Source organism: Euleptes europaea, chromosome 6, assembly GCF_029931775.1.
Source record: "Euleptes europaea isolate rEulEur1 chromosome 6, rEulEur1.hap1, whole genome shotgun sequence".
Classification (NCBI taxonomy): Eukaryota; Metazoa; Chordata; class Lepidosauria; order Squamata; family Sphaerodactylidae; genus Euleptes; species Euleptes europaea.
The window spans coordinates 9,039,259-9,052,100 of NC_079317.1; the positions used below are offsets into that span (position 1 = coordinate 9,039,259).

Here is a 12,842-nt window from a genome sequence, read left to right on the forward strand (position 1 = left end):
AGCCATCAATGATTCGAGGGTGTCGCCTTGGTCCCAGAATACCTGGAAACGGAGAAAGCGGTGCTTTCTCCAGAGCAGGCATGGATAAGGGGAGCTGGGCTGGGAATAGGGTTGCCAATGTGTCTGGAGAAAATTGGCCCACCCCTTTGATAGATGTTTATACTACAATCCTAAACAGAAGTATTTAAAAACCCTTTTAAGTGTATTGAAGCTAATGGGCTTAGAAAAGCTGTAACCGTTTAGGATCGCACTGTTAATGTGTGGAAATGAGCCGTTTTCTTGTCATGGATAGGGTTGCCAACCTCCAGGTTGTGGCTGGCGACCTCCCACTATTACAACTGATCTCCAGGCAACAGTGATCAGTTCCCCTGGAGAAAATGGCCACTTTGGAAGTTGGGCTCTATGGCACTAAAGTCCCTCCCCTCTCTAATCCCCACCCTCCTCAGTCTCCACCCCCAAAATGTCCAGGTATTTCCAAACCCAGAGCTGGCAACCCTAGTCACAGAAGTAAATGTTACATGCCTAAGTCTTTTAAAGTGACAGGACATTTTTCTCCAGGTCTGTTGGCAACCCTAGTTCAGCATAGCCTTGCTGTGAATATATTAAAGCAGAAACTACATTGAGCCAAAATTCAGAATCAGGCATTTCCTGAACATGAAAACCTTGAATTTTAACATTTGTACACTTAATATTTTCAAAATGTAAGCATTTCCCCTCAAAATTAGCTTCAGTTCTAACATACTAGCAAATTATGGTAGGCTTATTAAGACAATAGGCTCAACATATTACATTTAAATATATTTCCTGAGTAACTTGATATTTTAATTTTCAGAACTTTTTTAGGATTGACAAAGAAAAATTCCTCAAAAGCTGAAGATTATTACCAAAGTAAAATATTCACTCTGAATGAATAATTTTGAATATTAGAACCCCCAAACCTGTATTTCCATACTCGATGCTGAAATCTGAGAATCAAAATAAGACTTTTGGGCTAAAGGTACTTTATTGTGAAGACAGGAGATATGCAGTATAAAAAGAAAAAACAGCATTCCATGAACATTCAAACACTTTATTCGAAATTACATCATGCTTAACATTGTTAACAATCAGCTTGGTCAGTGTTCTGGAAACCACCAGAATATCTCAGTGATGTGTGATTTTTTTTTTTTTATAAAGCTATAGTTTTCTGCTGTAACTGGATTTCCTGTCCATCTCCTCTGGCAAGCAATGATAAGCTATCTTCAAGAGGGAACTGTGTTGGGACGCCGTTTTGACTTCCTCTTTTTCCTTTTCGCTGTCTTGACCGGGAGAAGTTCTTCTATCGGCTTTGTATCCGGGTCTTCCAGTAGATTTGTCAGCAAATTAAACAGCAGGGCTATCCACGCAAGTCCGAAGATAATCCAGATTGCTACCAAGATTCGGTAGTAGGGAAAATATCTCTTGCTATGCTGTCTCCCTGGAGGCACAGAGAAAAGAAGCGTCTTGTGGTGGGAGAGGAGGGGGACGGTTTTGGGAAAAGACCAATTCAGTTTACCTGAACGTCCCTATTTAATGGGGCAGAAATGTGTTCTCAGATGTAGTAAGTGTGGTGTAGTTAGAATAGCTCTGTGCTGAGAAGTCCCCAAGTTCAAATGCAGTCTCAGGCAAAGAGCCAGTGTGGTGTAGCTGTTAGAGTGATAAGAGCAAAACTTGGGAAACACCTGGAGATTTGGGGGGTGGAACCTGAGGAGGGTGGGGTTTGGGGAGGGACTTCAATAATTAGAATTGCCGGGTCCCTCTTTGCCACCAGTGGGAGGTTTTTGGAGCGGAGCCTGAGGAGGGCGGGGTTTGGGGAGGGGAGGGACTTGAATGCCATAGAGTCCAATTACCCAAGCGGCCAGTTTCTCCAGTGATACTGATCTCTATCGGCTGGACATCAGTTGTAATAGCGGGAGATCTCCAGCTAGTACCTGGAGGTTGGCAACCATATCAATAAGGTATATTGCCATATAGAGTCCACCTTCCAAAGCAGCCATTTTCTCCAGATGAACTGATCTCTGTCACCTGGAGATCAGTTGTAACAGCGGGAGATTATGATGCCCAGAAATGGAACAAGTACAACGGTCAAAGATTGGGAAGGGGCCACTCCTCTTGATGGAGGATCTCTTCTCCAAACTAAAGTAAGTTCCTCTAAATCACAAATGCAAGATGTCATCTGATTTTGAAATAATTGGTGTAAAATCAGTGTTCCCACTGTCTCATCTGCCTTTTTTCAGAAAGGCTTCCTGACTACGGACTACAACATACGTAGTTGTCTCCTACTGAAACCATTTATCTGTCTAGGCCAGATTTCTAGTCTGTTCCAGCTGTAGTAGCAGCATCTCTCCGAGGGCTCAAATGGAAATCTTTCCCAGCCCTGATAACCGAATTCTGCAATGGGGCGCATCAGTTGTAATCTTAGGTGAAGTCCACCCCAAATCCAGGTTTCTTAAGAGCATTAGAAGATGGAACCTACAGACTGTGGTCATTTGATGTAAAATAGCATACAATTCAGGTGGGAAACTTTACAGGAATCCTTACCTATTACGTAATCTCCAAAACCAATTGTGCTGAGGGTAATAAATGCAAAATAAATTGCTTCGCTGTAGGACCAGTCCTCCATCACTTGGAAGATGGCTGATGGCACACAGATGAAAACTAGAATTCCCATCACCAGGAAGAACAGAAGAGTCAAAAACCTTGTTGTTTTCTGGAAGGCAAAGCAGAAATGGTAAGTTTGAGGCATCTGAATTGCCCGAGTCATCATCTTGGCCTTACCATAGACCAGGGGTCGGCAAACTCATTAGTCAAAAGAGCCAAATATCAACAGTACAACGATTGAGATTTCTTTTGAGAGCCAAATTTCTTAAACTTAAAATATAGGTAGGTACACTGTTTATTAACTTAATAAACTTTAATTAAAGTTTTAAGTCTTAATTAAACTATAGGTACACTGAATAAAACTTGATATCATACTTAATAGTGAACTTATTTATTGATAAAAATTAAATTGTAAGTCCCTGCCATTTCCCCCTCCCCGTCCGGAGTCCTCGTCTGGAGGCCTGGTCTACTGCCATAAAAGCCTATTGGTAGACCTGGCCTCCGGCTGAGTCCCATTGGGAAGCCAGGTCTACCCATTGGCTTTCTTGGCAGTAGACTTGGCCTCCAGAAGCCCATAGAAGCAATTGGTAGACCTGGCCTCTGAAGGGGGACTTTTCCCCTCCTCGGAGTCCAGGTCTACTATCAAGAAAGCCAGTGGGTAGACATGGCCTCCCAATGGGACTCAGCCAGAGGCCAGGTCTACCAAAGGAAGCCCGCCCCGCCCAACAGCTGATAGGTGGGGGGGCCAGGAACCGCCGAGCCGCCCGCCCAGCAATCACACGGCTAGAGGGGAGGCTTTAGCCTCCCAACCATTGAGGGGAAGGAAAAGGGGGACCCGGCCATTCTCCACGGCGGGGGGGGGGGGGGGAGAGACAGCGCGCCCGCTCGCCCGCTCTCTCTCAGGCGTGCCGGCTCCGCAGCCCGGCTGCCGGCGCAAGCAGGCACAAGAGCAGGGGCTCTGAACCAAGTTCGGAGAGCCGCACTCAACGGGCCAAAGAGCCACATGCGGCTCTGGAGCCGCAGTTTTGAGACCCCTGTCATAGACAACAGCCATAAATGTTTCCAAGGACAGGGTCTCCCAACTTTTTTGAGCCTGCAGGCGCATTTGGAATTGTGACATGGCACGGTGGGCACAGCAACAAAATGGCTGCCACAGGAGATGTGGATCCTCGTGCTGTGGTGGCAGCTGCTGCCAAAGCAACATTTTTAAAACTCCGCACAACCAATCAAGTCTCCAGCTTTGGGAATGCCATGGCTTCTGGGCCCTGTTTGTTGGCCCTCCAGGGCAACTGGTTGTCCACTGTATGAGGCAGGAAGCTGGACCAGATAGACCCCTAGTCTGATCCAGCCCTTCTTGCATTCTTAGCTCTCTACAGGCTCCATCCTGGTTCTAAAATCCAAGTGATTTGAAAATGTTGCATGTAGAATATACATAGTAAAGGTCGTTTTTAGTGGTGGCACCTCATTTTTGGCATGCCCCCACCTCTGCCTTGAGGTTTGCCTGGTACCTACTTTACTGGTCTTCCTGACTAGTCTGAAACATCTCTTTTCACCCATTCTTTTAAGTGAGGGGTTCCATCATTTTTTAGAAGAAGAGTTGGTTTTTATATGCTGACTTTCTCTAAGGGAAGGGAGACTCAAACCAGCTTACAATCACCTTCCTTTTCCCCTCCCCACAACAGACACCCTGTGAGGTCGGTGGGGCTGAGAGAGCTCTATCAGAGCTGTGTCTTGCCCATGGTCACCCAGCTGGCTTCACGTGTAGGAGCGGGGAAACCAAGCCAGTTCACCAGATTAACCTCCCGCTCATGTGGACCAGCAAATAAAAAGCCTTAAATTGGCAAAGTGTGTTACCTTCTTTACACCCTTCCTGTGCAGGCATTTAGCAAGCCTTTCACATAGCAGAGAGAGGATCTTGCCAATGTGGTGCAAGAAGACTATATTCAAGGGGATGCCGAAGAGAGCAAAAACAACGCAAAAGAGCTGGCCGCCTGCTGTTTGGGGAGAAAGATTTCCATAGCCTGTTGGGGTAAAAAATACAAACACAAAAAGTTGCATAAACCACCTGGGATTGATCATTTATTTATTTTATTAATCTTGTATCCCGCCCTCCCCAGCAAAGCCGAGCTCAGGGAAGCTCACGCATCATACCAAATAAATTCCAATAAAGCCACCCTGAGTCTGGCCTCGGTTGGGGAGTGAGGGCAGGGTATAAACTAAATAAATCAATCTATTCCAATAAAATAAAATTAAAACAGCACTTATAAAAAGAACAGGAGCCCCGTGGCGCAGAGTGGTAAAGCTGCAGTACTGCAGTCGAAGCTCTGCTCATGACCTGAGTTCGATCCCAGCGGAAGTCGGTTTCAGGTAGCCGGCTCAAGGTTGACTCAGCCTTCCATCCTTCCGAGGTCGGTAAAATGAGTACCCAGCTCGCTGGGGGTAAAGGGAAGATGACTGGGGAAGGCACTGGCAAACCACCCCGCAAAACAAAGTCTGCCTAGAAAACGTCGGGATATGACGTCGCCCCATGGGTCAGGAATGACCCGGTGCTTGCACAGGGGACCTTTACCTTTTATATAAAAAGAACAGCCTCGTAAATGTAGTCCGTACAACATCCACAATAAGAAGAAGAAAAGTTGGTTTTTATATGCCGACTTTCTCTACCACTTAAGGAAGAATCAAACTGGCTTACAATCTTCTTCCCTTCCCCTCCCCACAACAGACACCCTGTGGGGTAGTTGGGGCTGAGAGAGCTCAAAGAGAGCTGTGACTAGCCCAAGGTCACCCAGCTGGCTTCGTGTGGAGGAGTGAGGAATCACACCCGGTTCTCCAGATTAGAGTCCACCGCTCCAAACCACCGCTCCAAACCACCACTCTTAACCACTATACCAAGCTGGCACTCTCATTGGAGAGGCTATTCTACCAGACGGGCCAGGGCAGAAAAGGCCCTGTCCCTGGTCGAGGCCAGGCAGGCGCTCTTTGGGCCAGGGGCCACCAGCAGATTCCTAAGGAAGCCTACCTTGCAGGGGTCCTAACCGAATAGAGAGGCCTGGGCTGAATGTTTAGTTATCTGGAACCTGATTCTTTGGATTGGACCTCCAGTTAAATTTATGTGCGAAGGGGCCACATTCTCACATTCAAGCCATGGGGATTTTCTCACACTGGAGGGTTTTCCCATGCGAAACGAATTCTGACATGTTTCCCCTCCTAAGTATGTGGCTGAAATAAGCGACACATTCCACATAGTTTAGGACCAGACTGTGTTGTTTTCGGCTTGAATCCATGAAGGCTTAGCAGGCGCACCAGAATAATCATAAAACCAATTTTTTAAAGGTTATCTGCTCTTCCAAATGTACTACTGTACAGAGCCAAGAACGATAGCCTGGGCTATGTCAAATCCAAAGCCGAGCTCTTTATCTCACATGAGAGCCAGACAATTCTTGGATATTATACACTGTGTTATGGCGCTCATTCAAGATTGTTTTGCGCACATTAATTACTCCGTAACATGTTTTAATCAACATGCTTATCACAAAAATTCAGTAGTAACAAAAGAGTGAAAACTCTTGTGTTGCCAATGCATGACAGGGAAGAGATCTGTTCTGTGTAAATGGTTGTGGTTTATGTGCCAGTATGCTGGACCAGTATAATATACAGGACAGTGTTGGATATGGATCCTCCCCTGCAAGATTTAATGTCCTGCCGTTTTCAATTTTGTATGGGAGATTTGAAAATCTACCCCACTTAGCAAGGAATTGCCCTTGTGGGAAGAGCTGTGTTGAAACTATTTCACACATGTTCTTTTATTGCTCCCAGGCCCTAACATTGGCTGTTTTAGAAGGGAAATATAAGAAGATTCCTAGATCAGAGAGGTTAGGTCCGTGTGGAACAGGGGACATTGAAACCATCGAACATGCACTGATATGTTGCCCATTCTACCACAAAGTTAGATCAAAGCTTATTTCCATCCTACTTGGTAAATTCCCTGACGAGTCAGTTGAGCTTTTGGCAAAGAAGCTCCTATTAGGAGAAGACCTTCAGCTTACGCTCCAAACTGCCAAGTTCTGCGCTGTTGCTATTAAAATACGCAGAACTTTATTAGAAAATGATTGTTAGAATATTTTACAATTTTATCAGTTTTAAGATGATAATTTTAACCAGGGGTTGCTTTTATTGACTTTACACCTTTATATGTACGGGCATTCTGTGTTTCTGCGGTGCAAAACTATTGTGTCTGGAAATTTTGATGTGTTGGCACGTGATCGGTCAGTCGACCGTATTGAGCATCAACTTGACCTGATGCTCTTTTATTGCTCCTACTATGACAAAATTCAATCAAAATTTTAAAAACCATCTTGGTAAACAAGATGGGATTATCTGATTCTGAAAAGGTGCCTTTTCTCTTGAATAATCGCTCGCCCATCATAACTGAGAAAGTGGCCAGATTCTTTCAGAGTGTCATAAAAGTACGACATGACAAAACTCAGGGATGAATATACTGTTTATGATGGTAATATAATTTGATCTACGTGTAATATTTTATTGTTTAATTTAAGTTTTTATGCCATTAAAGGTTTTGGTGTTGGTACTGATATTGGATGAGGATCAGGGAGACCCGCATTCAAATCCCCATCTAGCCACAATATGTGCTGAGTGACCCAGGAGTGGTTATAATCACTCAGCCTCAATCACTTCAAAGAGTCAGTGTGACAGTAAAGTAGGAAACCTTCTCCACGTATAGCTCCCTAATCTCCTTGGAGAAACGATGAGATGCAAATGTAATTATATTAACAATATGCACTCTTAGCCCACCTTGAAATCCTGAAGACTTCTGCCGAGTCCAGTGAAAATGACAGCAGGAAACTAGTGTTCTAATTGGGAAGAAATCCTCCCAAATCCACTTTTAATATAGCACCCCTTTAGAGAGTAGACATTCCTGACTTCTTTTTATTTTTAGAATCTGATTCCAGACAACTTCAGGCATATTTTTTTTTAAATACAGCACGCTGATATTTTATAATAAAAAAGGGCAACTCCTCTCCCCCTCTTCATTTTTTCCTCTTCTTGCCATTACCTTTTTGATAAGGTGAAATGTATTCTTTTCATGTATGAATGAAAACAGCATATTTTCAAGTGATTTCCTGTGAGGGGATACCTTCTCTACCCCACCTTCCCCCAACATCTTTTATTATCTTACAGCAGCCGTGGGAATAATTCATAATATACTTGACTGGAGCTCATAAGAAGTGTGGGAGATCAAGTCTCTTATCAGCACGGCCAACACATTGCTCTTTCTCCAGCGAGAGAAAGGCTGGCTGGCTGGCTGGCTGGCTGGGGGCAGCTGGGATGTCAAGGACAATAGGAGCATTGTAAACAAGCATTGTAAAACCTTGAAGGTAAGCTGTGTGCAGCATGTGAGACCTCGTGGGGGATTAAATTTCGTTCAGAGAACAACTGAGAAGCATCATTGGTTTACCTATTGTGGATAACACGGAGCCCACAAAGAAGAAAGAGTTGCTGAAATCCCAGTTGCTGTTCTCCTGTCCCGTCGGATCCATTCCCATCCGGACAGCTTCCATCAGATTCTGCAAAGGAAGGCAGAGTTCCGTTTGAATGATGTGGCACACCGGGATGCAGCCCGCCAGCAATGATCAAAACACACACACACACACACACACACACACATATATATATCCAACCAAAATTGCTCAGCCCTGTCCTCATTTCATTTTGCTTGGTGACTCGGGACCATATGCCAAACACAACTCAAAAGTCATTTCAGACGTAGAAAACAAGATGTCCTCGTGTCAGTCTTATGGCCCTATGTTCTCCACCCTTCTATAGCTTCTGTAATGACCTCGATCTTTTTGCTCTCTTTAAATATTTGAAGGGCTGTCACTTAGAGGAGGGCAGGGAGCTGTTCCTGTTGGCAGTAGAGGATAGGACTTGCAATAATGGGTTTAAATTGTGGGCAGAAAGGTACCGGCTGGATATTAAAAAGTAGTTTTTTACAGGAAGAGTTGTTTGACAGTGGAATCGGCTACCTGGGGGGGGGTGAGCTCCCCCTCACTGGCGGTCTTTAAGCAGAGGCTGGACAATCACTTGTCAGGGATGCTCCAGGCTGATCCTGCATTAAGCAGGGGGTTGGACTAGATGGCCTGTATGGCCCCTTCCAACTCTATGATTCTATGATCTTACAGCATTTACACTGGCTACCAGTCCACTCCCAAGCCCAATTCAAGGTGTTGGTTTTGACCTTTAAAGCTTTACGTGGCTTGGGACTGGGGTACCTGAAGGACACTGTTCTCCCATACGCTCCTGCCTCAGGAATTAAGATCACAGGGAGAGGAATTCCTGATTGTCCTATCAATCAAAGAAGCTCATTTGGTGAGTACACCAGAGAGGGCCTTTTTAGTGGCAGCCCCACAATTGTAGAATAACCTCAGGGAGGTGTGCCTGGCCTCCTCACTTTTGATCTTTAGGAGGTAACCACTATGCCACACCAGCTCACAGTGATGAAGCTTGCTTGATAGTTTTGCCCATTATAATACTAAGAAGACTCTTATGAGGTTAAACTTAGATATGGCTGTGTTGTACCGTGTCCCAAGTCTTTGGGAGTAAAACTGGAACATATTTCAATGACATGAAAGTCTGCAAAGTTGCCCTGTTCAAAATATGCAATCAGATCTAACGTATATAGAACATTGCCAGATTTCTGCATTATATTCCCAATAACGGATTACAGAATTTCTGGTCACAGAATTAGAGCAGAAAATTCTACAGCCACCATACATGGAGTTTCCCAACTCAAACCTAGGTCAATCAAGGTTAGACCCAGGTTCAAATCTCCACTCTGCCATGGAAGATTACTGGGTGACCTTTTGCCAGTCCACTCACTAAGCCTAAACTAGCTCACAGGGTTTTGTGAGGATACAATGGAGGAGAGGAACATAAGAAAAGCCCTGCTGGATCAGACCAAGGCCCATCGAGTCCAGCAGTCTGTTCACACAGTGGCCAACCAGGTGCCTCTAGGAAGCCCACAAACAAGACGACTGCAGCAGGATTGTGCCTGTATTTCACAGCACCTAATATAATGGGCATGCTCCTCAGACACTGGAGAGAATAGGTATGCATTATGACTAGTATTCATTTTGACTAGTAGCCGTGGATAGTCCTTTCCTCCATGAACATGTCCACTCCCCTCTTAAAGCCTTCCAAGTTGAAAGCCATCACCACATCCTGGGGCAGGGAGTTCCACAATTTAACTCTGCATTGTGTGAAGAAATACTTTTATCCGTTTTGAATCTCTCACCCTCCAGCTTCAGCCGATGACCTCGCATTCTGGTATTATGAGAGAGGGAGAAAAGCTGCTCCCTGTCCACTTTCTCCATACCATGCATAATGAAACCAGAATGAAATAAGCTACTTTGGGGAGAAAGGCAGGATATAAATGAAGTGACATTCAAAAATAACACCAACTCCAGCCATGCTGCATTGGGGCGTCTTACCTTCACAAAGATTTCAACTTCCATCGGACTGAGGGAAGTGAAGTTCTGCAGAAAATCTTCCTTCATTCTTAACACTGCGGCTTGCTGTTTCCTCCCTTCATCCCTCTCCAGTACTTGAAATATGCCGGCACCCACCAGGAGATAAGTGAGGTAGCCAACTATCAACAAAAAGATCTGCAGTTTGCTGTGGATCATGATGGTCTGTACGGGAATGGGAACAAAGGAATAAGCGGATACAGATGGGTAAACAAGCCCTTATTTGTATTTCCCCTTGATGTCAGACTCAAGAGAGGAAAGTCCTAGTTGGACACCGTCCATTTCCTCTGGGAACTGTGCTGACACAACCGCCATCCTTCCAATACGTTTATAAGGCAGAATAAATTGTAATAGCAGCTCAGGGTTTTCCCACTTAACAGAAAACAGCTTCTTAGGAAAGTCGATCATTGTGTCAAATACACCAGGCTCTAGAACAAACCGTTTTTGTTTTTTTAGGAAGAAAGGTCGCTTAGGCGCACAAGTACATTTCATCACAGCATTTCTTATTGCTCTAAACTCAAAGGTTGGTTAAGTAACCTTCTGCCCTGTGGGTGTGCCTGCATCTGTGTGCTACCTGTGCATTCTTGACTACAGCAATTGTATAGTGTTTCTTTAAGTCTCCAGTGCATTTTCTTCCAAGGGAACCAACCCAGGTAAGCGCTAGCCCCTGGAACCTCCTGCCACCAGGAGAAGTAGGCCAAGCGCAACAGGATGCTTAGTTAGTCTGTGTTTATCCTTCCCTTCGGTTGGAAGGGAACGCCGTCTCCGATCTCGCCCATGCTGACTTAACAGTGGACACCTACCTCCACCGGAGTGACCTCCTCTTCCTCTGTAAGAGCGGAAAAGGGAAAGCGGCGCTTGGACGTTTCTTGTCTGGTGCTCTGTGGTCTCATTCTCACTGTGTTTCGACATCCAGTGTTGCCTGAACGCTTACGAATTACCCACTCTCTTCCGCCTCTGTTCTCTGCTGGCAGACTTAGTGCCTCCTTTTGACCATGCAACTATTTTTGGGAGGGACAGCTTATTTGTCCTGGGGTGGGGGGCTCTGTGAGGTCATGGGTTCATAACCTTGTTTTGTGGGTGTCCCTCCTGGCCTCTGTGAGGTCACCTCCTCTGGGCCATCTAGGTTGCTTACAGGCCTCTGGGTCTGAGAAACTGATGGTCCCCTGAGAAAGTAGGCGGGCATCAGATAAAAACAGTCTTGAGCGGACATGGGTCTGTTCTAGGGTTGCCAACTTCCAGGTAGCGACTGGAGATCTCACGCTATTACAATTGATCTCCAGACAACCAAGATGAGTTCCCCTGGAGAAAATGGCTGCTTAGGAGGGTGGACTCTATGGCATTATACCCTGCCGAGGTCCCCGGAAATCTCCCAGAATTACAACTGATCTCCAGATAGGGTTGCCCACCTCCAGGTGGTGGCTGGAGATCTCCTGCTATTACAAATGATCTCCAGGCGACAGAGATCAGGTCCCCTGGAGCAAATGGTCCCTTGGGCAATTGGACTCTACAGTATTGAAGTCCCTCCCCTCTCCAAACCCTGCCCTCCTCAGGCTCCACTCCCAAAATCTCCCGGTATTTCCCAACCCAGAGCTGGCAACCATATCTCCACATCAATTCCTCTGGAGAAAATGGCTGCTTTGAAAAGTGGACTCTATGTCATTATACCCCGCCAAGTAGGGTTGCCAACTGCCAGGTAGTAGCAGGAGATCTGCTAATTCAACTCATCTCCAGCCGATAGAGATCAGATCACCTGGAGAAAAATGTCCGCCTTAGCAATTGGACTGTATGGCATTGAAGTCCCTCCCCTCCCCAAACCCCACCCTCCTCAGCGTCCGCCCCAAAAATCTCCCGCCGGTGGCAAAGAGGGACCTGGTAACCCTACCGCCAAGGCCCTACAAGTCCATTTATAGTGTGTGTGTGTGTGGGGGGGGAAATCCTCTTAACTCGGTTATGTCCTTGAGCATTGCTCTCCGTTAATGCGGGTATCCTTCAGACGTAAGAATCAAACCGGCTTACAATCACCTTCCTCTCCCCACAACCGACACCCTGTGAGGTAGGTGAGGCTGAGAGAGCTCTAAGAGAGCTGTGACTAGCCCAAGGTCATCCAGCTGGCTTTGTGTGGAGGAGTGGGGAAACAAATGCAGTTCACCAGATTAGCCTCCACCTCTCATGTGGAGGAGTGGGGGAATCGAACCCGGTTCTCCAGATTAGAGTCCATCGCTGCAAACCACCACTCTTAACCACTACACCACGCTGGCTGTCCTTACAACAGTGCCACACGTCTAATTGTATGCGAGTACAAGGATCTGCCCAGAGATACAAAACGCAGGTTTCCACATTGCAGTGAGGACAAAATCCACATATATATATATATGTATTTAAAATAAAGATAGATCTCCTACCCATGAAAACTGGCACCTGATTAGAAGTGGCTGCCAGCTTATGCTCACCCAGTGATCACACACTAGTGAATCTGAACCAAAGATTAATTCTTTACCCCTTATACATGGGGCAGTGCCTTTACCTATGTGTGAAGAATATATGTGCCTGATGCTATGCTCTTATACCTGAGCATAGCACCTCATAAACCTATGAGTATACATACATGTGAAAGAATATATGTTTTCCCATCAATGAAGTTTATTCACCCAGCGATTAGAAAGTCCACCTGGTAGC

At 45.7% G+C, this 12,842-nt stretch overlaps 1 protein-coding gene across 1 annotated transcript; it reads right to left on the minus strand.

The window, feature by feature from the left end:
• Positions 1 to 1,241: 1,241 nt before the first annotated feature.
• On the minus strand, positions 1,242 to 10,322 carry LOC130479673 (potassium channel subfamily K member 16-like). Its single transcript, XM_056852068.1, has 5 exons — positions 10,128 to 10,322; positions 8,096 to 8,204; positions 4,474 to 4,640; positions 2,560 to 2,728; positions 1,242 to 1,456 (listed from the first exon to the last, which is right to left on the minus strand). The coding sequence occupies exons 1-5, from the start codon at positions 10,320 to 10,322 to the stop codon at positions 1,242 to 1,244; spliced, it is 855 nt and encodes a 284-aa protein (XP_056708046.1).
• Between the last annotated feature and the right edge of the window lie 2,520 nt (positions 10,323 to 12,842).

Bases quoted from the DNA above. Each gene is read 5' to 3' on its own strand.
- LOC130479673 (XM_056852068.1), bottom strand. From the start codon at position 10,322: ATGATCCACAGCAAACTGCAGATCTTTTTGTTGATAGTTGGCTACCTC. The intron at 8,205-10,127 runs GTAAGACGCCCC...CTTCCTTTGCAG, and splicing joins AAGTTGAAATCTTTGTGAAG to AATCTGATGGAAGCTGTCCG. The intron at 1,457-2,559 runs GTAAGGATTCCT...CTGTGCCTCCAG, and splicing joins TTTTGGAGATTACGTAATAG to GGAGACAGCATAGCAAGAGA.